Below are 27791 nucleotides of genomic sequence, written 5' to 3' on the forward strand. Positions count from 1 at the left end.
TCTATGTAAATGTGGACATTAAACACATCTATGTTTATCTAACACACCTATATGAGGAAGCAATACCTTTACTTGTAAGTCATCTTATACTTACTAAATGGCTTTTTGGTACCATATGGCTGTATTGCCACTAATAACTGTCATCATCTTCCACCCCAGCCCACCCCTCAAGAAACCTGTAATATATGCCTTTTAGTATGTTTCAGGTTGCTGTGCAGCATGCGTAAAGTGCAGCCAGCTAGCAAATTAGTACTGAAGGCTTCTTAGGAGATGACTCTTTAACACTGGAACTCTTGATTTATTAGTGGGTTACTCCATGCTGTTAAAAGCAGTGGTAAACCTGTGACGGAGCAGAGAACAGTCAAGTAGTTGCAAGTTCCTTTATAAAAAGTTTCTTTGGTAGAAAGGTATTAATGTAGGTTTGGAAAACTCGTTACCAGATACTCCAAGATTAGTATTTACTCAGTGGAGGGCCAAAGATGGTTACAATAGGAAGAAAGGTGTGTGTTTTGTTTGCTTTTTAATTATTTCAGGATTAAATACAGTATGTCAAATTCAACAAATGTTTGCTGATGTCATGTTGTTGAAGATGTTCAGGTAAGTTGTGCTCCAACTGCAGTTACCCTTCCTATTTGGATACTCAAGACAGCCAGTTTGACACATCATTATTGGAAAAAATTATATTTTGGAAGAACTCACTACAGAAGGTGACAGAATTCCAAAAATCAAATTACATGAAAATATACATCGCAATTCTCTTTGTACATTAGGTGAGGAAAACTCTGAAGTAGAAGGCAAAGAATATGAAGGGCCACAGAAGAGAGAAGAGGGAAAAGGAAGGAAACTATTTTTGATACCAAACCCAGAAGTTAGTCATTTGAAAGCCTACAGATGTGCATGCTTGAACTCAACCTTGAGAAAAAACAAGCCTCCCCCCACACACCCCACCCCACAAACAGGCAATGAAAAAGGAAGGGGGTAAAATAAAAAAACCAAAAACAAAAAAAAAATCACCCATCAAAAGCAGCTCATTCCTATCTTGGACTAACTTAGTCAACTGAACTTCCCAATGAAAGCGCTCATGTCCCATGTCCCTTGGAAGTTAAAAATCCAGCGTGCTGCTCAAGGGTGCTCCATGGCCAGTTTTATTGCTATACCCAATTCAAGAAGTATGTGCAATTGGGTTTAAAAAAGGGGTGGGAACACACAAAAAAAAGCACCTTTGAGACTACAAGGGTCATCATAAAAGAAGACACAAGTAATTGATAGCAAATCCTTTCAGGGTTTAATTAGAAAAAATTTAAGTTCTGATGGGGGAATAAAAGGGAGCACATTTCCAAAAACAAAAAGAGATACTAAAATTTAACAAATGAGATTTTAATTAAGCCTCAGAGGGTCAAAGGAAAATTAAAGTGGGAAAAAAAAAAACCCACAACTTTATCCTAATTGGTTTTAGTTTGACATGCTTCCCAAGTTGTTGTTGTTTTTTTTTAAACTGATAGGAAACAATGAATAGGGAGAGAAAAACCTGCTAAAATCTTTAGAATTTACACGATTCTATTCCTAACTACAGACAGCATTATTTGGTACAATGTGTATTTGTGGATGTACATGAACAGTATATATATTATCCGGATCATGTTGTGCTATGTACACATCTTTACAATTCTTCCTGAAGGTTAAAGCAGTTCATTAGATTTCAAAATGCGTAATCATCTTGTGTTGGCACTTGTTAGGCTCTTGTCAGCATTGATAACTGGCATGTTTTATTGCAGCCCAGTTCCAGCCAGTGTTTGCCAACTTGTAACAACAGAAGTCCAGCAATAAGTGGGTAGAGTGCAGGAAAAAAAACAGTGCCATGTTTCTCAATTGAAGACCTAAAAAGAAATCACAGTTATTAAAATAAAATCCCTCATCATCCTCCATTTTTAAAGATGTTAGATAGCATTTCAAGCTCAAAGAAGATAATCTTTACTTGTTCAAGAACTTTACATACCTCTAAACAGAAGATGCGTAAATCCAAAATCATCACCTGAGAAAGACTTGAGTTAGTTCAGCACACTGTGTATCCAAGCTCAACTATCAGACTTTCAGGGTCCTGTTAGTTGTGTTGCTTGTCAAATGCATAGTGTGTAAACAGTTGATTATTCACACATAGGGCTAAACACTTGTAGATTTATCACTGAAACTTCCGTGAATCACTTACTGTGAATGATGAATGCTGCTTCAACAGCAAAGTGCAGTACAAAATGGCATAGCAGTGCTTCATTAAGCAGTAACACCACAGCTACCAAGTCAGACTGTGCTTGTTTGAAGCCAGCTATATGGCCCCTTCTCATCCAATTCATTGCCCATCACTTAGGAGGAGCCACCAGGACTTAGAAAAGCTTTTGCCTTCCAAAAAAGCAACACAGCCAATTACTTAAATATTTGTCATGAGCATTGTTTCACTATGGCCAAGTTTAACATGGCAACAGAGCTGAGGTTAGTTAAGGATACTCTGGAGCATTACTCACAGTTACTCCCTTTCTCCAAGACAGAAAAAACTGTCAGCTGCATTAACAATTCTTACACTCTAGTTACAGGCAGTTATACAAGATATTCAGTTCCTTTGCTTAGTCTTTTGATCAATATTAAGCATTTTCATGCTTCCTCTATACTGGAGAAAGTTCCATTCAATCAAATCATTTCTGCAGACAAGAGATACTGCAGTACTAGTTTGTCACAGATGGAGCCTTCCCCCATCCCCAACCCCCACAATTCTTATAAAGTCTAAGAAAGGAAGTATCTCCTGTACAATCTTGGTGAAGAAAAACTAACTAGCAGGAGCATTTAGTAAGCTGTTCTAGTTGTTCAGACAGTACAACTCCTTTAAACTACTTACAATGCCATATTTCCCCCCCAAGTTTTGTGTGTTGAAGCTAACTAGTACATATGGTTTTGGGCTTCTCCAGCCAAATGGGTCAGAGTAGCTTATTTGCCAAACCAACCATTAAGAAAAGGCTGCTTCAACATGAAGCTCTGTTTTGCTTTGAAAAGCACGAGTGGGAAATTATTACCTAGTTGAGGAAGTTTTTCCTTGGCATACCAAGATTGAAGTGACCAAAGGCCAGGTATTTAAGGGCCATGTTTTAATACAGAGCTTTCTACAAGAGCTTATTGTGTAAAAAAAAAAAAAAAGTCCCATTAAAACTAGGATGGGATTGTTCAAGTTACTGTCTTGAGTCAGCAGCTCATTTTTAACAGGATGGCATGAAGTGTAAATATCGTGTCAGCTACTCTCAGGTCAAAACTTGCCCAGGCTCTCAGATATGCTACAGTTCAGTTTCCAAGCAGAATATAGCTGTTTTTCTGAAGCTATTCCTAAGTCTTCCCCAGTAAAAATGTTTTTTTGGGCTGCTGAAGAGAACACCACCTTTCTTGATTATTATTGAAGCGTAGTATCTCAACTTGATCCTTTCTGATACACTAGTAGACTTTCTATTAAAATTCCCATAGGTACCTGAAGCAATCCTTTCTGAATGGTTCCTAACAACCTTACTGAAGTCTTATTTAAAACCTACATGCAACATGCCACCAACATCTGCAAGCTGAACTCCATATATATATATATATATATATGAACTTGAGACAGCAAGACAGGATGCTTTTAAGATTCAAACAAGTGTTCTTCACAATAATGAACATGAAAGAATGATTATTCACTTCCATTATGGCTCTAGTCACCCCTAAGCACTATTAATAAAGTAGGATGAATACTGATAAAGAGAATTTCAACTTCTGAACAGCATAAATGTAGTAGTGCTACAGAAGTTCCCCAATCTTCGCAGAAGGGGCTGTTACTGTACTTGAAAATTCTTTTAGTCTTTAGTGTCACATACAGCCAAAGAACTCCACTGAGACCATGCAGCTGAGAAGAAAGGTTGTTCAGTTGGGTTTTTTTTTTTTTTTCCACTTTTGAGGCAAAAAAAGATTAGTTCAGCAACACTTAGGCAGGAAATCCTCAACTCAGGTAACTGACTTGGCTTTAGAAGGATACTTACCCTGAAAAAAGTGAAGCTACTAGCTGCTGAATAAGTGTCACTCAAAAGCAGTTTCTTGGCTTTTTCTTACACAGCGGGCAACTTTTCTTTTAAATTCTCCATTTCTGTCTTCTCTCCATTCTTTCTGTAATTGAATAGTTTCAGATGTCAGTCCTATAACAATGTACCAGTTCAGGAAGACTTTTGGTGGTTTTAGACATTAGCATCTAGTCAACGCCTAACTTTGCTTACAATCATTGAGCTAGTCACTGAAAACCTGTGACATTCAGGAATTTTGAAAGCTTGCTCTCAGTTTCTATGCAAGCTGCTCACAAGACAGTGAGGACACAGCCTTTCCCCCACTGATTTTAGGCATTCTCCTAAACTAATCTGGTGACTACCAAAATTTCATAATGTCTAGGCCAAAATCTATTTACTTCAGCCTGCAAAGTGGCAGCAAACTCGAACTGTAGACCACAAGCTATTGTTATGGGTTAGAGAAAATGTCTTTAACTGCAGTGATGAAAAAAAGGTACACAGCTACTGTGAAGCCAGTAGCTATTCTGCAATTTTTAGGACAGTTTCATCTCCCTCTCAATCTAGCCAGGACACTCCAGGATAGAAATACAGAAGTCACAGTATTCAGAACAGGCACAGCAGTGTCCTTAGAAAGAAAACACTTCCTAGTTAGATATGGCTGCAAGATATTGGCTCCATAAGAAAGACCTTAACAGAATACTCAGCACACCTATGGGGATGGTCTCTGTGACAGGTATCTGATTTCAGAACTGCACAGATGAAGAACAAAGATAAAGATGAACAGGAAGATAGGCAAGAGTTAAGTCTGAACCTAGAAATGTGCACACCATGGTATCACCAAAACCCACAGAAAAAGCGCAGTCAGTTTTAAGTTTTTTGTGCCAGCCTCATGAATAGCTCAGATGAAAGCACAGGAGCATCACACACTGACTAAGGTTGACGTGTACTAGCAAGGAAGCAGTGGGAAAATATGAAGAACCCCTTATTTAATGAAATAAGTTCTACAGTTCTTAGTTTTTGATATAAGCAATATATTCTTACTGCAGGGGTGGGGGAAGGGGTTAAAAACCCCACACTGTTACCTGAAGCAACCTAGCACGCAACCCCTTTTCACCCCTACTTGGAGTCAAGGTTGTAGCACATCTGAGTGAGAGAAAGTTAGGATAACTGGTATAACCTAACATTCACCACCTCCAAGCTTACCTAGCCAGTCAGCATGTTGGAAAGCCCAGCATGTCTTATATTTCCAGTGAAAGCACAAATAAGCCTATTAATTAATTTGTTCTTTTCAGCAATTAAAAAAAATACAGCAAGCATTTGGTTCCTTGGACTGGGACACAGGACAGCTTACACAAGATGGCTTAAGGCCAAGAAAAGCGTTGAATTTGTGCCCTCCCAGCTTCAGATTCTTCGGTTTTGTTTCTGCCTTTCATATTTGTAGTTCTATGAAGCAAGTGTTCAGAATTGAACAGCAAGCAAAGTTTTGAATTTGACAGCAATCTCTCCCAAATTCTTATTTTAGGTCATGAACTGTTGTATTTGCTTCTCAAAATATCTATTCAGGCTCTTGTTCCTCATTTTTCTCCCTCTCCAAGAGACAGTACTCCAACATGCATAGCTCATTTTTCCAGGAAGCAGTGTTTTCCCCTGCTCCTATAATGCTGTGCCCTGCCTGTAACACCTTATTCTCTAGACTCACTTAAAACCAGAAATTAATGAAAACAGACAAAGTATCTTTTAGTAACTGCCAAATACTGTTGCTGCAGTAAACTTGTACTTCATAAATCAAGTAGAAGATGTCCTGATAGCAGCTCAGAATAAAGCACATGAGCTGCTGATTCTTCATTACCCTGATGAGTATATTCTGGTTAATATGAAGATGCAATCTACAACCCAGCAGGAGAAGCTAAGCTGCTCAAGCAGCACATTAAGTTTAGAAGTTACTTGGAACATCTAGTACCACAGTCAGAAAAATAGTTACTAGCATCCAAAGGTTACATCAGTGATGCCTCAGTACTGTCTTCACAGTTGGATTTGGATTTAAGTTTTTGTTCTTTCAAGCTGGGCTAGAAAATGTGGTGTTTCCTTAACACATTTTCAACCTTTACCCTAAGGTTTAGGTAAACAAATTCATAATTTTTTATCCAACATCTCTCTCTGCAGTGGGGAAGGAGGGGGGAATAGTTTCTGAAGTGGCTGGCAGAGAATGGGGCACACTACAGAAAGATTAAAAAGCTTGTGAGATGCTAGGAAGGTGACAAGCATAGTTAGAAGTATAAGCTTTCTCCAGTGTTAGGTCAGCTACATTCAACATACATGTGTCTGTAAACTGAGGAATTCTAATTGTACTTTAGCATTTCATTAATAACTTGCTCCTTCCAGTGCTCTAAAGTTTGCCAGCAGAAAACATCCATGTCTTGGGTATTTGTTTCCACCAGTAATGCAGCACAAGGGGATGTCTGACACCCAAAGGAATGTTAAATGAAGGAATTCTTCACTACAACTCTGTTTGGTTTTGGTTTTCTTCCCATTACATTTGTTCCATGTGAGGCTATTTCCATGATGATTTTTCAGCAGAGCTCAACCACCTTTGGAAATACTAACAATGTAGTAGATCAAAGGCTTCAGGAAACTAAAGTCCCACCAACTTTGGGAAGGTATAGCTAGCTTGACACAGCACGTTAACATGCTTCTAGGAAACTTTGCATCTTCTGATTGCCATCTCCCTTTTCCTCACTACCCCAGTTAAAAGACCTAGAACTTCTCTTTTGTGAGAGGATATCATGTATTAGTCACTGCTGAACTGCAATTCAAGAGTAATTCAAAGGAAAGTATGTTGGCATACCTCAGATGAATGGGACCTGAAGTCTGTTCCCCTACTCCCCTCAGAACTGAGAATTTTGTCCCTCCCCACCACAAATAGATATTAGTCTAATTGCTATTCTGCTATAAATGCAGCTCTCCTAGAGAGCTGATAGCTGTGTTTATACACCCACACAGGCCATGCTCCAGAAACACTATGCTGCATGAAAGACTGGTATCTCAGTATGACAGAATCCTTACTGCAGATTCACCCTGGTCTTCAACTAAACCAGGCCATTCTTCTCACTCCTTAGGCAGTCATTCCAGTCTGGGACAACACTTCCTCCAAAGTTGAAGGCCAGATGCCCAGTGAAGCTTTCAAGTACATTCTCAAAGCACAGACCTACACAGTCAAAATCCATGACCCAGGAAGACTGCTGTACAGAGGGTGATGCAAAAAAACCCCTAAACCACACAACATAATTATACTGAGGGACCCCACTACATTTTCCTCTTCCATTCAAATCAATAAATATGTTAACAGCTTATATAATTTCCAAGACAAAAATTTTGCTGCGTTATACTAATAACATACTAGGAACCAAAAAAGGTTCTAGAATATGTTAACTTCTGCAGCTAAACTTAATGGCAGTTTTAACTGCTACATGTATAGAGCCACACATGATTTTACAACGAGCTTCCTTGAATTTTTTTAAGATTAAAGGAGCTCAAGTTTATCCATTAAGTACCTCTGCGCACAAGTTATTTACTATAAATAAATGCATTATTGCATAGGAAAAATTAAACCACTGCCTATGCAATCTGACAGCATCTTTCCCTTGCAGTCTGTAAGAAATTTCCCAGGGCTAACTAGTAATTCTGTTTCACAACATGACTGATTTTACCAACAAAAAAGCTAGCCTTAGTCTGTGATAAAAGGTTCTTCCAAAAGTTATTGTACTATTTGTCAAACTAGAAGCAAAACTCCACTGCAAGTTTAGGTTTCTACATTGAAGACAATCAGCAGACCACGAAAAATCTTACCGCTGCATCAACATTAGCAGGAGAATCACCATTGGGATCTGCCAGCATAGAAATAACACTAATCATTATAGTTTCCACTGTGTGAATGGGAAGCCAGCGTTCCTCAGGTTTTTCATAGCCATATTTGTCTTCTCCAGGCTCATGAAGAATTGAAATGCAGACATCGCCATTCTTGTCAACTACAAAATAGAACAAGGCATATTTCAGTAATGAACAACATGCTGGCATTTCTTCACTATAGTTATGGAACTGTTAATCTTCACTCCAGCTAGTCTGAAATGCATTGGTGAAGACACTTTACAAAAGAGGAGAGTGATTAACTATTTCAGAACTCAATCTGTAATAAATAGGGCTTGGTGGAAGTCTGTTATTACGCCTGGACCTCTGGCAGAGAGGGTACATGGGGAGGAAGAACTTAGAATTCTAACATCGTGTTGCAACTTTCCAGACTATTTAGGTAGGCTTCCACTAAAGCTTTTTCTGTTAAGTTCAGCAAACTAGACAATGACTTTTTTTCCACAGCATCAGCTGGATATTACTGCAATATATTGGAATATGATTTAAGCTACTGGAATTAGAAACTGCCTGACAAGTACTCTGATACTTCCAGAGCTGAAACTGACACAGCATCAAAACACCCTCCCTATCCCTTATGATGGGAGCACTGTGCTGGTCTCCTCCCAGCTTTCAATACCTACAACTTCAATAATGAGTTTAGAAACTGAAGAGCATTCTTCCTTCCCAGTAAAAACCTTCTTCCATTTTATTTTACCTTCCCATCTATGTCCAGCAGCCCGTAAGTAAATGAAACATTAGGAGGAGTCTTCTTTGTAGGGACTAAAAGATGCTGTTACTTCCTTTCATGCTTCACTGGAGGAGGACAACCTTGGGCCTTCTATATTGAACTGCCAAATTAGTAATACTGAAATGAAATATTTGAAGGTATAACAAAAGGCAGCTATAGAAGTCAAGTTTCTCCTCAAACCAGAATTTCACACTTAAGGGGGGGGTGGGGAACAAAACCACCCTGAACAGTTACCAAGAATTCAAGAAGCTACTTTCAGTAGCTTCTGAAAATACTTTAGGAGCAGCCTCTCAGAGCAGCACTATTAAAAACTCTGCTATGGTTATTACTTCTTTATGAAGTGAAGATGACAAAGTAAACACAGAGTTTCATATTTCTAACATGAACAGAAATTTATCCATTTGTCTTCACCACATTTTAGTTCTTAACTGCAAAAAGAAATTGAAACTTTGACATTTCTTACCATTCGGATGCCAGATTTCTGTGATGAATTTCATTTTTGGCGGCCTCAGTGGATAGTCTTTTGGAAAAGTAAGATGAGCCTTGAAAACACCACCTTCACTGGGGAATCAAAAACACTGTAAGTTTAAGCTGAAGACTGGAACTTACTAATGTATCAAAAGCTCTAAGTTTACTAACATGATGTTATGCTGTGTGAGGAGTAATTAACAGTACCATCATTTCCATATGCAATGTGAAGAATTTCTAGATTGAGAAGATCCTTTCACAAGACACTGCGAGTTCCCCAACACTGTATCTTTTTCAGAATTAGGATGATGTTCCAGAGGGGAAAAACCACACAAGAAAAAAAATACCAAAAAACTGCCAAGGAATTCACCATCTGGCATTACAACTTACATTTTTTCTCCCAGTACATTTATTAACAGCAAAAAGAGAGATTGCCAGTAACTCCCCTTCTCAAGTACAGCCCAGCAGATACCTGTTTATTTTCTTCCTTTAGACACCTCAGTCCTAATTTCTTGGTATCAGTCTGCAGCAGTGAGCCTCAGTGAAAAGTTAGACACCTTTATAGTTGTGTCTACAGCATTACTTTGTAAAAATACTTCCAATACTACCTTTTCAACACTAGGCTAAAGGGACTCAGACATGACAGTGAGGTGTTCTGCATTACAGTTACTCACTAAACTGGAAAACAATAATAAACAAGAAACATACAGTTTCTAAGTGGAGTTACAGGCCCATATTTAACTAAGGTAACCGTCTGTTGGGTTTTGGGGGGTTTGTTGTTTGTTTTTTAAATAACTAGGTTTGAATACCCAGGAATAGTCCCTTTTGAAAAGATGTGAAGGCTTATATTAATGGAAAGCCTTATATGGAATATTTCACTAATGTAGGTACCATAACATATGCCCTGTTACTGCCATTTCTTGTAATTGAAGTTTGTAACAAAATTTGAAATTGCAAAGGCAGGAGGTTACAAAAACTGGAACATAACCTCCAAAGAAAGTGGCATGAGATGTGCAGTATGACAAGCTACTCCTCAGTAGCCATGCAGACAAAAGAATTGGTCTAGGAGAAGCAAAACCATTCAGTGCAATTTTTTTTTTTTCCTGTATTTGTAAAGGAGTAGGAGCCTGTATCCAAAGCCCACAGGCTACTGAGAAAATAACAAGTCTTACCACCACTAACCAAATTCTAGCAAGTGTCTAAAAAAAAAAAAAACCAACCCAAAAAGCACTAGATCTAAGTGACTTGGCTCTTAAAATAAAGCAGCTGAGGGGATCTGAACCCACAGCTTTCATTTTCCACCAGTTTTAGAAAAGGCAGGCAGTTTCCAAAGAACCCTTGATCCTGGGAAGGGTAATAATTCCAGAAACACTGGCTATTTTAACATCCATACTAGTCAAGACAAAGTAGAGTTGGATTACATTTGTTGATAGTCCCAAACCAGTTAAGTCCTTTGTTTCAAAGTGAAAAAGTTCGTCATTCCCTTTTTAAACAAGCAGATCCTAAAGCTACTAGGCTGTATGGCATCCCTGGTTGCCCCTCATCAACTACATGTAAATACAGCTCTTTAATTGGATACATATTAGAAACCAGTTAATGAAGTACAGCTGTCAATTAAGGGAGATAGTGCCATTTTTAGCAATATTCCTGATAAAGGGGTCTCTGTCAGTAGTCACGCACTGAATCTAAAGCCTTTTTAGGTAAACTCATAATAAAGTGGGACCAGGAATAAGACTAAAGTTTGAAAATTTTGAACCGCTTTGTTAAACTATTATGTTCTACTGTCATCATAAAACAGACCAGGGAGGAAGGACTCAGTATAATGCTACCTTGAAAAGCAGCAACTAGGGACTGGAATAGAACTTCTTACCTAAAAAACCTCAAAACAAGCTCAGCACCTTACTGAAGTGGGGAAAAAATGCTATTGCAATTTTTAACATGTAAGAAGAGGTTTGATTAGAAGCAATATTTCTTTACTGACAGTATTTATAAAATGGCCATGAGAATATAATGGAGCCTCTACAAGACTGTTTGAAAGAGGTCAACAGAATTTGGAGAATTCATCTCATGCAAGACTTGAAAAATGACAATGTAGTGAGCTTGAGGAGAAGCAAAGCAATTTGATTACTGTGCTTAAGTACTTATTCAGAAGTCTGCAGACAGAGGTATACAACAACTTCATGTTGGAACTAAAACTGACCTCGGGTAGATGTCACTAGGCTTTTTGTATCAGTAATTTACCACTGGAACAGCTTAATGAAGGAGAACAGAGTTTGTCCTCAAGAGCTACACTTTAAACTGACCTCTTATGGGCATAAAACCTTTTCCCAGGAGCTAGAGTAGATGATCATATATAACCTCTATGAGAAAGAGAAATTGTTCTCCCAATTAGCCAGAGCTCTTTTTTTTTTTTTTTTTTTAATTTAAAAAAACCCCAACCACACTGCATGTGCCAGAGTGCTTCAGGTATAAAGCAATGCAAAAAACACAGCAACCTTAAAGTCCAGGAAAAGAAGTAACTATATGAACTGCATAGTTTTGCGTTCAAATGCCAATTAAAGAACCCAGTCCTTAGGATAAAGATACAAGCTTTTTGAAGCCTTCTGTGCAAGGTTTGCCAGCAACTCAATTTGATCAACACTGAGGTACTGTAGGTCACACTAGGAGGTTCTCCCATCTCAAACTGACAGGACTTGAGACTGATTCTATGGCCTGCTGCAGTCTCCGCAACTATATCCCTCTTGAATATTTTCCTACAATCACCAGCATGAAGTTGTAATGGTTTAAAATCGTACTATCAGCTAAACTCGAGCCTCACAGCAGTAACAGCAAATAGTGGATTATACCTGCCTTAAGTGTGTAAGAAAACAGAAGCTGCCTCTAAGCATAGCCTATTCTTTCTCATTTCTACACAAGTACAAAGGGATCAGTGCTGCATTTTCCCAGGGGAGCAAAGCAGTTTAGAACTTCTATATAGAAAATTCAGCTATTTACAGGTATTTTACTAGCAACAGAACAGTACTACCTAACTTAGTCAGCATGAAGATTTAGGTTAACTTCTACTCGCTTAGACCAAACTAGAACTAGTAAATCCGAGTTCACTTAAGTTTCTGTATAAGTATCAGTACTTACTATAGTGTATCTGGAGGACCAATAATAAGGACTTCCCATCGATAAAGATCATTGTCATCTATTAAGCCCGCTGAAAAGCCTTCCACTGGATTTTTGTTGAGCTCTGTGTAGGAAAAAGAATTTAAGAGTGACTTTAGGCGTCTATGATATGCATTTACTGGTTTTGCTCATGCCTCTATATGTGACCAAAAAACCCCACAACTTTCAGTGATTTGGCACCTACTGATGGACTTATTGCCTGGGTGAGTATCCTCAACTCCCTACCACACACAACAGCATGTTGCCAGCAATCAGACCCATAGTCTGACCCTAAAACTATCTAGGTACATCATGAGCAGAAGGGCCAAAATAACTCAGAACAGTGGGACATGGTCTCCTAAACTAGATACCAATAGATGTGTGTGCAAGTCAGAAGACAGATTTTCTACTAATAAAAAAGCCATACTGCTTTAAAAGAATCCTGAGGAGCCAGATTAAACTAAAGTCTATCTTTAACTCTAGAAAATGTTAATGGAAGAACAAAGTCACACTATGTTTTTATGTAAAACTCACGTCCTACTACCCTTAAATGATTTTTCAGAATCTGAAAGCATTTGAGACCTGTGCCCAGTGCATTCTGGAGATAATGATTTACTACATTCTGAACTGCTAGAATAGGACATAGAAGATAAGCTGTTATGCTGTTCAGGTTTTGGGGTTTTTTTACTTTTTCTTTTGTTTCAGTTTTATCCACCAGTGATAAGCAATACAGGATTCTAAGTTTATAGGCTACTTCATATAGTTACTGCCAGATAGAAGGCTTATCTGGAAATAGCTATGCAGAAGTCAGACCTAGATGTAGGCTCCACCGAGTTTGTTTTCAGCCTGCTCCAGGAAAAAGCCTAAAATTTGGAAACAAAACACCTCAAATGATTTCTGCCTAAAATTCAACTTGGGGTGGGGGCACAGATAACATCTCTTAACTGATTACTTCGGGTCAAAAGCTCATTTAAATGCCATATTGATGCCAATTTGAAATTATTGATCCAGCATTTCCAACTATACATACAAAGTCCTGATGGATCTTGGGTGTTTAAGATAGGGGAAGGGGAGAAGTTATTCCTTCAACTGGCCAGTAATTTCCAGATTAAATTAGAGATTTTTTTTATTTTGTTTTACAATTACTACTGCACATTTTAAATCCTGTCAGACACTATACAGCCCTCATTGTTATATTCCACAGTACAGTTAGTCTACATATTCCCTCTTTGTAAACCCAATAGCGTACTTTGTGTCGATTTCTAGGCATTACAGACTTAAGTTCAGAAGTCCTTATAATGCCCTCAGGTACCTGCAGAATAACTTCATGTGAGAACCTCATATGTTTATGGAGAAAAGGCTACCATTAAGTCCAAACTGATTTGCCCATGAGCTTGCAGCCACTATTTGCCAGTTAAGTTCTTAATTATTTAAAGCATGGTTAAAAAAAACACAAGAAGAATTAATTCAAGCCCTACACAGAAGAGGCTGAGTCTACGCAGGGAAAAGAAATGCTCACATGAAGGACCAAGGTCCTAAAGAGGTAGATAACAGGGAAACCAACTTTGTTTGGCCATTGGTAATTCAGAGTCAAATTTATCCACATAGATGACTCAATGCTAAAGTCCCAAGAAATGGATTGGAAGGGCTTTCCTTAGAGGCTACTCGGAAGGGGTTTAGTCAACACATGAGGTCAACCATTCACTCTCCAAGTTGCAGGACAAAGACTTAGGTATTGAACCAAATCATGTTTTCTCAAGACAATGCCTGAAACAAAAGGTAATATCACAAGCTATTTAACCAAGATACAAGCTTCAAACCCAAAAACTATAGCATGGCCACGCCTCCACTACACAGACCAGTTTTCACCCTCTGGCATCTATGAAACTGTGTGGAAACGGCTGCATGAGCTTGAGGAACAGTTCTATTTAATTTTAGGTGAAAGGGGCAGAGAGGCTAGGTAAGTGTCTCATGTGAAGTGAGGACTTGACCAGTTCCTTACTACCTCCCTACTACAGGCATTCCTCCATCATCATATATTAAAAGTTCCACCACATCAGTAGTTGAATATAACCTGCTTTTTCATGCAGGATTTTATAAAAAAAAGTTGTCTATTGCTTGTGCAAAAAATCCACCTCTGTTCAGGACACTTAGGATCATCCTTTCAGATATTACATTAGTATTGTAATACAGAATATCCAGCATAACAACTACAGAAGTCAACAGGAAGAGTGCAAATACTAGATTTGAGTATCTTACCTTAAGACTTTCAAACTTAAATTTAAGCCTCCAAAACACAAGTTCCCTCATTTCTGTATTTCCACAGGGAGAAAAGGGTTTATGCCGAGTTCTGTGTAAACTGCTACAGCTCAAGCTGCTCATACTTAGCTTCCTTACTGTTTGCTAGTTATCACTTCTCAGTGATAAGACTGTAAATGAGCCTGCCAGAAGTTAAGACTCTGGAAAATTCAGCATGCTTCTCCATCTAAATATGCCACACTATTTTCAAGTCCAACATACACATTTTCTTCTCATTTCTTGATTCGTGCTATTTCAATTTCTTTTTATATCTGTCTCTGCCTCCAAATAACATTCTTCATCCTTAAGTCCTTTGAAACATTTTTCACGTACTTGTTCCCAATGAAAGGCAGCTCTTGCACTCTGACTCATATCCAAGACCTTGCAGCACTATATTGCAAGAGATCTTGTGAGAAGGAGTAAGGTTGCTGGATGCCAACTCTTGTAACACAGAAAATCTGTAAACCAGATGAAAGGGACAGCCATTGACAACAATCTTCAGTTACAGCAGTTACAGAGATTTGCTTAGTGACTGTTGCCTATAGAGCAAATTATGATCTTATGTCTTTTACAGGAGGTGGCATTGGTCTCTGCTTGTAAAAGGTTCTCATTCTCCTTCCCAGTAGCAATACTGAAGCATAGCTACTGCTTGCACAAATACTTCAACTTGAGGTAAAACAATGGATATAAGCTCAGGCACTTTCTCCACTAGAGGTATGTAGAATTACATAGGCAAGTTAAAATGAGCTTTTCCATCCAGATTATTTTTGCTAAACTGAATATCAACTAATGGCTGGTTGGCAGACAAAAAAGGAAATCCCAGAAAAGTTTTGCACTGGGACATTAAAGACATCATCCTTGGCTGCTTTACCATGGATAGCTAAAAGCTGCCACTTGTTAAAACTTGCAAACACTGAAGCCTAGGGTTTGTTTGGTTTTGTTTTTTTCCCCTGGATATAGCCAGGGCTGCATATCGGAAGAGTTAACTAGTAGTAGACCTATCTCTTCATGAGTTGAGACTCACAGTGGTGAATTCCAGGCACCAAAATCCCAAATGAATAGTGATGCCACTATGGCAAGAAAGGAGCGCACACACACACTATGCTCACAGTCACAGGCGTCAGCTGCTAGGCAGAGGGACTTCTGCCCACCAGCCAGAGCCTCTGGTGACACTGACACTGCACTCAAAATGAGACACCTGTTCTCTGCGTCTGTCATTTCCTACCAACTCCAGTAGTTAACTACTTGCAGCCTGAACAAGAGTTTTCCTAGATGAACACGTGGATGGCAAGTATGCTTCATAAGGCAAAGGATTCCATTCCCTCCCCCAGCCAGAGAGAGGGAACAAGCCCTTGGTGCAGGTCCTCTACAAAGCTCTGTTGAAGAGCTAGCCTACAAGTCCTGGAAAAGCAAAGAAGGCGGGCACCTATGAAGAACTGAATCCCTCCATGTTAGTTTTTCAACACTTAGCTTTTCTTTGAGATTTCTTGTTTAGCTAAAGATATCCTGTATATTAACACATTTCCGTCACGTCCATGCCTAAGTAAGTGCAATTTGCTTGCTACTATATATTACACACTATGGTTTAGTATTTCTGCCAATATTTTCTGCATTTCTGATAGTTTAGTATAATAGAAATTTTTCTTCCCAGGGAAACAAAAAATTCTTACATTCACTCTACAAGCAGTTTCAGGTAGAGTCCTTCACAGCTCAAGCAGCAGCTGACAGCCAAAGCAGCACAAACCTGGACAGCTGCCAAGCAGCAACATACTGGGGAAAGAATCCTGAAGCTGCTTATAAATTAGACATTCAGTCCCTTTAATCCATCCTGAATCAATACTTGATTTGGGAGATGAGGAAGACCACAGGCCCATAATCCAACAGAGTTGTTTAAGTCCAGAACAGACTTTAATGTCCAACGCCTAGTCTCCCACATGATCTGCCAACACAACACAGTGCTCCTTTAGCAGTTTAGCTCTTACTGAAGCAGAACTAAGTTACCACTGCCTTAAACTTGAGCCAACACAGTAACAAAAGCTGTGCTTCCAGTTCCAGTGATTAGTTAACACCAAGCTACTGATGTTCCCACACTCACTAAAACTGCCTTTATATAAGCCAAGAGACTTTCACCAATCCAAAAGCGAAACGGCATCAACAAAAATGACTAAGCAGAAACAGCCTCATGGCTACATGTAGCAGCTATGTACGGCATCTAAACTTTTCAGCTTGACGTTTCACCCAGCCAGCCACTGCTTATGAACACTTCAGAGTATTTTAAGCTACATTACAGAACAAAGCTTTCAAAAATATAAGCTTCTACATTATTTTTAATAGCAGCCTCTATAGTAAGTTACACAGCAGTTGAGTTTTGTGCAACCAGTGGATTGAGTTCAGCACAAAACCAGACTGGAGAGCCCAAGTTCTAGCTAAGGCTTCTGAAGAAGCCATCTAGGTTACTTACACACAGTTCCCAGAACAAGCAGGCCGTATCAGAGGTTTACCTTTGCTATACACTAGCCTTGTTTCTTCTTGGTTGCTTTTTGCAAGTCTCAGCACTAGTCCAGGAGCTTCTAGCAACTGTACAGACTGAAAATGCTCATTCTAGACTCTTCTCTGTACCCTAAGCCATGACTTCCATCTGACTTGACTGAGGTCAGCTATGATTTTCAAGACCTTCCTTTCTGCCTGCATACCCAGCTCTAAGTCTCTGATTCTAGATGAGGGCTGAGATAAAGTAACAGGATCTCCTAGCAAAGATGTATTCCCAGAGCTCTCCATATTATCTACTTTCATCATGTTCTGTCTTGCTCCACAAGCTCATCCAAAAAGTTCAGACAAGACATAGCACAACATATGCACACACTCCTGGTAGCCACTTTGGCAGTGACAAATAAGGTAGCAATTAAGACAGAATGGTTTTAGTCTCAGAAGGACATTGTAATTATTTTGGAGGGAAACTGAAGCAGTGAAGACAAACCTGTCTTTTAAACAGAGATCTCTACCAACCAGTTCAGTAGCAGCTCTAGATTTGACTCGTAGCTTTAGCCTGAAAACTAACTAGTTTTCAGTGCTCCATGCATCACCCCGTTGATAAGGGCAGCATTACAGTCTTGTACAAATCCAATTCTCCTCTCAGTTCAGAGGATTTGTACGGAGGGTTGTATAGTAAGCATTAACAGACAAGTTAGTCACAGAAATCATCTCAGTGTAGCACTACACAGCTTCGTGCACTGCTGCATCAACATGCTTTGCTTGCTGTCTCCTCAGCTCTACCTGTAGAGCCTTCCAAAGATTTGCACAGTGAAGCAGGTTTTGGAAGAATGGAAGACAAGGTTGGGGGTTTCTTTTTTGATTTTTGTTTTTTTACTCCCAATCAACTTCCTAGCCAGGGCTTAGCTCAGCTCGCAAACAAGAGGACAGCAGCACTGGCCTGAAGTGAAGAGGCAGAAGCCCCTGTAACTGCCACTACGGGTCTGTGGATTAAGGTTATAGTACCAGAGAAACTTGACTAGATAGAGACTAGAATTCTTTTACTAATAAGGTGTCACATTATTCTAGACATAAGCTAAGAATCAAGTTTTTGTTGTGTATGTTCCGTAGCTCCATGTTTGCATGAGTTGTGGCATACCTGAAGACAAGACAGCTGAAAGTTCAGGTTAGCTATTTAGTTGAAAACTGACTCGACACACTCATCAGAAGCTTGCAGGTCTTTGGTACTGTCTTGGTTCTTGAGGAGCTCCCCATAATCTCTTAAGTCCATCGAGGTGGCCACTGACAGACATTGTCAATGCTCCTTTAGACATCAATCTCAACTTAAAAGGGCTCAAAGCCATCTCTCTCACACCATCTCAATTAGACTACAGATATCCAGCTACTGATCTGACAACCCAGTTTACTCAGCCCATGATCCATTCCCATGCACCATTTTACCCGAGAGTTGTAAATACAGGAAAGAACAGAGATGAACTATTTTGAGACATTTTCTTTCTGTAGCAGTCTCCATACATAGAAGCCGACTGTGTACACACACTCAAACCAGTCCTTTTCCAACATCCCACACTTACCATACACAGAAAGGAGGTCTCTTTCCCCCTCCCCCGATGTGTTTGCCATTAAGCAAGTGTCTGCAACTCAGTAACTTAAATGAGTGCAGTGTGCCTACTAAGCCCACAAGTCTTTTCTCTCAAAATGAAGGTGGTGTTTGAGTTACATTCCTGTCCAAATCAGCTTCCACAGAACACTGGAAATACAAAACATACTGATGAAAACCTTTTAATTCCATAGTATTGTTTAAAGTTTTGAAATAGTTATGCTTCTAGAATTTAGACTGTCAGCAGTAATTTTAGAACATACGTTCAAGTTAATATCAATCACCTATTTTTGGTAGAAACTGAGATAAACTGTTTCCTGAAGAGCCCTCTTCGGCTAGACTGCTTGAAGCGTGCTGTGTATCCCATCACATCAGAATCTAGCAGTTACATCACCCAGGTTAAAGTGGCGGTTAAACAGGTCGGTTAAAAAAAATTCCTAGTAAGGTCTGAATTTTGGGGGGAAGAGGTAAGAGGAAGGGAGGAACAAGGATAGTTAAAAGGATTGAAAGAACCCCCGATTCTGAAGTCCACACCTGAAAGGAAGCAAGTATCTCATCAGGAAACATGCAGTGGTTTGCCCATAGTCATCTGCAGCACAGGGGCACATTCATCCATCACATTATCCATCACATTCAGTATAATAGAAATGCCACCTTCATTTTGTCCTCAGTATCCAATGCATGTTCCGCTCTTAAGACTCAGACCAGTATTAGGTGGGTACAGGCAGATGCATGTACTTGAGACTGTCACCCTCAGCAGTGTTCAATAGAGATCTTATCAGGATTAAGTAGTTCCTGAGACTCCACGATTATCTCATCCCAAAGCAGATGTCAAGAACAGGTCAGATGAATCGTACTCTACATGTACTTCTTTCTTTCACCCACAAAGGAGCCTACAGAGCTTCAAATGTCTACTGCATACAACTGCTAGAATTTGGCAAGACAACTGTCATCCTAGGTGCCAGTCGTATTAATGTAGTTGAGTTTAGCATGGACAGCAGGCAAAGTTAATTAACATCTTAACAGCTGTTTGCAAGTTACCAACAAATTAAAGCTACAAAAAAATTCCATCCAAATATTTTCTGAGCAGTCATATACACATCAGCCATGAACCAGCACTGTTGAACAGAGCCAAGAGCTCTAGGATGCATATGGTTTACATACACGAATAGAACACGATTCTAGGAAATCCACTAGAAAGTCTGTATCACAAGACTATGCCACAGGGAGATGTTAACATCTGAAGAGTTCATCAGAAGCTTTCTTCATATGCTTAAGTCGTTGTGCAAGTCAAGGACACTTTTCCAACTTGTTTCCTTTCTTGCTTATAATATGAGTAACAGGTTTGTATATCCTAATTTGAGCTACATTGTTATTCATAATTGTTTTAAGACATTTCTCTAAGTGATTCCTGACAGCATCATCTTTTAGATCAGCACCAAGTGTAAGCCAACTAAAAAACTAGCCAGTTTGACATACTAGGTATTGTGATGACTGCATGGAAATAGGTTTCCCTTAACTAACAATTTACATACAGAAAGACTGTATGTGAAAGCCTTTATAGAGTTTCCATCAAAAAGTCTTTACTATTATTCTAAACCCGTACAAGCACTGCTAACATTCATGCCCAGGAGAGCAGTTATTTTTATGGAATCCTATTTCATTTAGATTGCTATACTTAGTGTTCTTACAAAGTCTGGATATCTGATCTCTGTTCCAGCTGATATGCCTTGGACCCGAGAGTAGGAAGAAGCAAATATGAACATTTACACTTGCAGGGTGGCCTAAAATTCAGACTTACTAGATTCTGTAAGTGAAAGATCTTGCCAAGACCAGTCTACTGACAGATACCCACACACTACTGAAAACTGAAGCACGGAGCAGGTGCAACACGGTCATAGCACAGGCCTGCATGTGAAGTGTTACCCAGGTTCTGTTCCCAAACGTTGGGACAAAAAGCAGACAGCGTGAGTTTCAATAGTCACATGCCCTCTTCCTCAACCAAGCCACCTGCTCTTCTTTCTCCAGGCACCTAACTTTGCACACTCTTTTTAGTATTTGGTTAGTTTATACTTTCAGAACAGCAGCCACCTTTCAGTTCAGTTCCACTTCATTAGAACCCAATCTTTATGCTGGAAACAAAATGCCTTTTTCTTTTTTTTTTTTTTTTTGATGCTTCCACTCTATTCTACATCAAGACTTGAAGCTTACTTCCACAGAACACCCCACATGCTTAAAGACTTTCAAAAACCCCAGCCTTATAGGTTGCAAACAAGAACATCTAGATCAAAACAGAGGTTGCATTGAACACATTAGAAGAAAATTTAGCAGAAGGCCTATTTGAGGCAAACAAGTTTTGCCTACAAAGTTCCCTTATTTTCAAACTGTTTAGAATGGGGCTTTGGGGGAAGAAAAAAAAACCCAACTTGTCCCAATACCAACCACAAAAGGGACCAAAGTAATCCTATCCTAGTTGAACATGCATGTACTGTTCCAAGTCTTCCTTGCAACAAAAAAAAAAAAGAAGAGATACAGAAGAGTCAAGGCAGAATCAGTTATAATTACAACATGTGGTTTTATTTGAGGACTATTCACACTACTTGATTTATCCCAGATCAGTTTCTCTTAAACCAAAAAAGACATTTGTAGCAAATCAACAAATCCTTACAGTTTACATTTCTGCAGCAGATAGCTCTTTAATACTAAATTTGGCATCGCTATGAATCACACAAGGCAAGACATTTTAGTGGGATTTGGGTGATTTAACATCTCCAAATAAAGATCTTATCAATAAAGCAGGAATTCTTCAAATGAAAGTATTTTCTCATTAGGTATTAATTTGTTCCTTATTTCACAGGATCTCCAGCAGCATTCTCTTATTCCACCATTCTCCAACAGAACAAAGTCACTTTACTGCTAGATGCAGATATGTCCATACTTTGGTGTAACTTACAATGACTTGTTTGGGGGGAGCAGAGATGGAAATAACTCATCATTTATGGTAAGCCTGGTTATTTCCCTGAAAGATTAGTAAGCTGACCTAGGCAGAGCCAACTGGCTGTGACTACAGCTGCCCCCATCAAGGGGGTATGCTTATGAAGCAGGTTGTTATTGCTTCATCTTGTTCAAGCAAGTGGTTGAGTCATCAAGCCCCTCCATTCTGAGGTTTAGCTAAACCTCACCTTCCAGAGCTGCCAGCAGCCCTGAAGTTTTGCTCTTGTGACTGCTTTCATACTCTTTTCTTTTAAGAGGCAGACTTCAGCTTGTTTCTGCAAGAGCAACAATTGAAAAACTAACACGTGCGGCTAGTAAAGTTTGCCACAAGTCACATGCATTAAGTTATTTGCAGTGCAACAGAAATTCAGGCTGCTTGTACTGCCAGACTCTAGTCACTGTAACAAGGCATGTGTTATAGCAATAGTATTATCTGTAAAGTCAGAATAAGCAAGGTAGCTTTGATGCTTCTGTCAACACATCTTCACAAGAAATAGGATTATCTTATCTGCTATAATGGGGCCCTACACTGCAAGAGCGCTGAGTGGTACACACATGCTGTATCTAAGCATCCCAAAAAGCATCAGAGCAACGAAGATTCATGGTTATCTAAAAATATGAGAGAGCCTATTAAAAAAAACCTTCAGTATCCCTTAAAATGCTATAACTTAAGTTTGACATGTGCAGGACCTTGGAGTCTTAACTATTCAGGATAATACAGAATATTACTGGTCATACAAACTTCTCCAAGGAAGCTAATAGGTAGACTAGCATCTACTTAATAGTTCAGATCAGTGCCACTCAAATGATTATCTTGTAGACAAACCTACTGTAAGCCAGTAGATAGCCAGTACTAAACAGTAAACAAAGGCATCTTACACCACCAAGAGATATGCTATCTCAGCTTCTATCTATAAAGTGATCTTAATTCGATAATTCCCTCAGAATTCACTACTCAAATATTTTAGAAGTAAATCCTATGTAATCGCCAGAAATTCAGCTAGCTCAACATTACACTACACGATTTTTTCCACACAGGAAATAAAAAATGTTGAACTGTCACATTAAGTATTTAATACAGTTTCCCAACTTGTTAATTTTTAATTAGACATTTTTACTTTGAAATAGGAGCTGTATACACTTTAAATTGAAATAACGCCACGTTTCTCATGTTTGAGAAAAATATTAGTGTGGGTTTTTTTGTATCCTAAGTTGGAGAATATTTACAACACAATACAACTTCAGCCAACAACGGCATGGTTATTCCCGTTTTCAGTGATCCATGTTTATGTTAAAGAGGACTCGCACTTCTGGTTCCACTGTGCACTACTGATCTAACTGCATCCTCCCTACATAATTTTGCCGGATGAACTAAACAAGTCTGCCTACTCTAACAAGTCTCTGTGTCAGCAAGGATTTGGCAGAAAGACGAAATAAAAGCATTCAGAGAAATGCCTCAGTCTGCAAAACCCTTGGGCTTGACAGCTCTGGAGACTGGAAGAGTAGCTTTATGCTCTCAGTTGTCTCCTGCCTCCTTTTAAGAGCATGAAGTTTTGTGGCTGTACAGAGAACACAGTTTATCCTCCCCTCACCTCCCTTGGAGGGGGTGAACCCTGCTAATCTAGTGCTATACCAATCTACATACTTGGTGTTGACTCTGTTTTGGAAGCTCAGAGGCACTTTGTTCTTTTAGTTTTTCCTGCACCTTACCCGTAAGAGGAAATGGACAGGTCATGGCTTCTATTTCACATTATTACCAATCCACAAAAGTGCCTTTCTCCTTCAAAAAGAAAGAACATCTGTAAGAATGAATATGTTTATTGAATTTTAAGAGATTTCCAGAAGCTGCTGGAGCTTACAATTAAGTTGATTTGCAAAGAAACAGCCACTTAGCTTCAAAGGTAGCCATAGAGGAGAACCTCTCTTCAGCTCAAGCTAGTTAGACTACACTGTTAACTGGCTTCAGTAGTCACAGATTCCCCACTCAGCAGTTCCTTTACACATATAAAAAAAAGGAAAACCACAAATAAAAACTACCCACAGTTCTGACTATCTTGATTTGAACTGTTCTTGTGCCTAAATGAGGGCAAGCACGTGTCAATATAAAAACAGCTACTACACTAATTCTCTGGTGATATAGATCAATATTTCATTAGCAAAGGCACTGTGAAGCTACTTAGTATTTGGCGGGGCGGGGGGGGGGGGTGGGGTGGGGGTAGGGGGGGGGGGCGTGCAACACCAAAACAACAACAACGAAAAACCAATCCACATATACCTTGAAGTTATATTTTGTGACTGTCATTGAATATCCCTTCTCTTAGAGCACTATAAGCATCCAGAACATGCTGCTTAAGTTCACAAGCATGTTGTATATATGGTGCTGTGGTACGAGTTACCTGCTCAAGTTACAATACAAGCCAGCTTGCTCCAGAAAAAAATAGAAGCCCGTCTTCATACACTTACTGAGGCAACCTGGGATTATGTTGTCAAGTTTCGTTCTGTGTTTTGATAAGACCCTTGGTTTTAAGTCTCACTGACAACCAAGAAAACTTACCAGTTCACCTTCACTTTCACAAAGACTTCAAGAATCAAAACAACTCATTGAAGTGCTACATGCTATAGACACCTATTTTCCCCATAATACCTTTATTAAGAACCAAAGCATATGGGAGACAAAACAGGTAACTGTTCTGAGAACTACTGTTTTACATTCCTTTCTCCTCCTGTCATTGTTTTTTCCTCTTGGCACTGAAAAGAGCTATACAGGGTCTCACCCGTTAAAGAATTTCTATATTCCTCAACTGCTCCACCATTATATAGGTTTCAGATTCCCCGTTCAACCTCCCTCTGCTTCTGGATGTCTTGCTCCAAGTCTAACAGCTCCGACTTCAGATCTCTTGTGCTTGAATAATGCTAATTTGACAAGTGAGTGATCTAGAACAATTTAAACTAGTTTAGATCACATAACTAATACCCACTGCCTGTTTGCTGTCCTCCAAAACCCAACCACTAGGTACAACCCAATGACTCACCACACTTGATATAACGCAAAAGCTGCATGTAGCAGAAGGACTGAAGTATCAGCCCCACCAGGGGAAAGAATACCACAGTGTTGATTTCTGTTTTGAGGTAGAACAAGTAGTGTGGGTGTAAACAAAGGGACACATTGGAGCAGGTGAGACTTGGAAGAAGACAGTCAGCAGTAGGGAAGGAAGATCAGACATCATGAAGCTCAGTCTCTGCATTGCGACTTCAAGTAGCCTGCCATCAGAAAAAGCAGTGTCAGTCTAGTTTCAGCTCAGTTCAGATGTTGTTTAGGTTATCACATATGGAAGAAACTATTTTCTTTCTCAGGTCAGTTACTTCAGATAGGCCTTTTGATGAGTTCAAGACTCTCCTTCAGTACTCATCACACACTTAAGCATGCACACTCACAATCACTTTCAATAGTTTCAATTTTTTTTTTTAAAAAAATACATGTAAAAGGATACCAAAGGCACTAACATTACTTAAAACACAAAAACCCCACAAAGGAGTTCTATGTTACATGCAAATGGTTGCAGTACTTGAGTCAGCACAGTTGAATCAGTAGCAGTAATAGGGGCAACTGGAAAAGCTTACCAGTTTCTACCATTACACATTGAAGCCTTCAGAAAAGAGTGAGCAGAAAGGTAAACAGAAGTTAAACCCCTAATCTAACAGTCTGCAACTCTACTTACATATTCAACCAGCCTGTGCTTACAGAAGGTCTTAAGACCTCACAAGAAAAAAAAAAAAACAACAAAAAAAACACAACAGAAGCTGACAGCTAATACTTATCAAGAGGCTTCAGCTAAATGTCAAACTTTCCTTCATGAAGCAGAATTAGTTGGATAAAAGAGAAATTCCAGACAGCCAAAGAACTATATTAGGTCACCAAACATTCATTTTCATTGAGTTAGAGAATAACTATTCTACGCTATTGCTTCCCTAGAGGGATCATTTATAGGAAAGAGAAGCTTTGCCTCAAATCCAGTCCAGAGCTGCTGTAGTAAGCCTATACCTAGTGTTATTAGCATATCCAAACATGCAGACACCTCACTGAATGTCAGTAACAACTTCAGTAGTTGCTAAGGCATGATTAAGAGGTACATGCTTATGCTCAGGAGTGTAGCTGCAGTATGTATGAGGTTTTTTTGGGTTTGTTTGGGTTTTGGTTTTTTGGTTTTTTTTTTAAAGAATGTCACCTTAAAGGGATAAAAAAAATCCTGTGCTAATAGTTAACTATGTTGAAGTTTCTCAAACTTACCATCAACTAAAACCAGAAGATAGTTCTGGAGATGCAACAAACACATAGAATCATCTAGCTTGCTATACCTGGTTACACAACTTCACCTCCTTACTGCTAACAACGTCGTTTTCCGCTCTTACGCTTTCAAAGACATTACTGAAGTCTCAGGCCAAAATCCTCCTCCAGAAATTCCCGTGCCACTCAGTGACCCCGTCCCTTTGGACGGCTACTCAGCAAACTTCAGCCAGCGCTGTATTTGCCCGAGTTTAGGTACACCTAGCACGTATTTCCTTATCTGGGTATGAAGCAATTTTTACGTAAGGGACGAAAAAGGCAATCAGATTCGCCCAAGGTGCCGGGCAGACCTGTGCGTTTTCTCGAGGGGATTACTTTATCCCGGCCGCAGAAACCCAGAAGGCAGAGGATGCGGGGGAACATGTGCGAGCGGGGGAGGGAGTGGCGGCAGGCTCCTCGCCGCACCCGGCTGCCGGCTCGTTTCTCTTTAAATCTGGCAGCGAGCGACACATGGAGCTGCATTGTGCGCCCCGCCGCCCGGGCGGCCCCGCGCATGCGCGCCGCCGCCGGGCCGGGCCGAGCCAGGTCCCCTCGGCGGCGGCGGCCCAGGCAGGGCCAGCGCGCCCGGCCGCCCGCCCGGGGACAAAGGGAGGGGGCGGGGGCGCGGCGACGGCAAGCGACGCGGAGCCGAGCTGCCAGCCCGCTCCCCTGCGCCGCGCTCCCGCCTGGGCGGCGGGGTCGGGCCCGGCGCTCCGGCCCTTCCCGTCCCCGAGCCCGGTCTCCAACTCCTCCTTCCCCGCACCCGTCCCGCCCTCTCGCCGCCGGCGGAGCCCCTCGCCCCTCCCTGCGCCCCCCCCGCCCCCCCGCAGCACGCGGCGGGCACTCCCGCTCACCCTTCCCAGGGCCGGGTCCCCCCGCCCCCGCCGCCCGGATCCCGGTGCTGCCCGGTCCTCTCCCCCCGCCGCCAGCGCCTGCAGAGCCCCCGGCTCTTCTCCTGACAACAAAGGGGGAAGCGGCCTCCCCCTCCCGATCCGCCCTCCCCGGCGCAGGGCACGGGAGGTGAGGGTGGGAGCCGGGAAGGGAGGCGGGACGGGGGCACCTCAGGTCCCCACAGGAAGGTGTGCGTAGCGGGGCGATCCACCCCGGGACTGAAGTACCGCTCCACTGGGGGGGAGCCCTCCTTCCTCCGCTTCTTCTCGGTGCCCGACAAACGGCCGCTGGCACCACGGAGACTTTCCCCGCACACACCCCCGCCGCTGCGGGGAGCGAAGCTCCGGCTCCCTTCTCCCCCCCCGCCCCGGGGAGACAGGGCCGCAGGAGAGCTCGGGGAGCCTGCCAGGCGCGAGGCGGGGGGACAGGCGAGCGGGGCCGCTGCCAACCCCCGCTTCCCTGACGGGACGGGGGCAGCGAGGGGAAGGCTCCCCCCCGCCATGACGGCCCTGCGCACCCCTCCCCCCGGCTCCCCTGGCAGCGATCGCCAGGCAGGCTCCGGCTCCCCCTCCCCCCCTCGGCCTAGTTCCCTCAGCTCCCGGCTGGGCAGCAGCGCGGCGAGGGGGGGCCGTAATCTCCCCTTCCCCCTCACACACACACACACACACGCCCCGCCGGCCGCCCGCCCCCTCCCCCGGGCCGGCGCCCCTTCCCCCACCGCAGGCCCCGGCCCCTCAGAGGCCGGCCGGCCTCCACTCCCCTCCCCGCCGCTCCCCCACCCCCCCCGCCGCGGATCGCCTCCCTCCCCCCCGCCGGCCCCCCGCCCGGGTACCTGCTAGTTGTCTCCGCAGTAGCAAGGCGGAC

General features: G+C 41.3%; 1 protein-coding gene across 1 annotated transcript; it reads right to left on the bottom strand.

Moving 5' to 3' along the window:
* On the bottom strand, positions 1-27791 carry UBE2G1 (ubiquitin conjugating enzyme E2 G1). The gene is given in 8 exon segments (XM_075719693.1): positions 1-1877; positions 4044-4167; positions 7908-8086; positions 9176-9273; positions 12313-12415; positions 24745-24921; positions 24924-24973; positions 27760-27791. Coding segments are annotated over 6 exon segments (678 nt in total). The 5' UTR covers positions 24958-24973; positions 27760-27791; the 3' UTR covers positions 1-1877; positions 4044-4080.

Source organism: Pelecanus crispus, chromosome 12 (genome assembly GCF_030463565.1).
Source record: "Pelecanus crispus isolate bPelCri1 chromosome 12, bPelCri1.pri, whole genome shotgun sequence".
Lineage (NCBI taxonomy): Eukaryota > Metazoa > Chordata > Aves > Pelecaniformes > Pelecanidae > Pelecanus > Pelecanus crispus.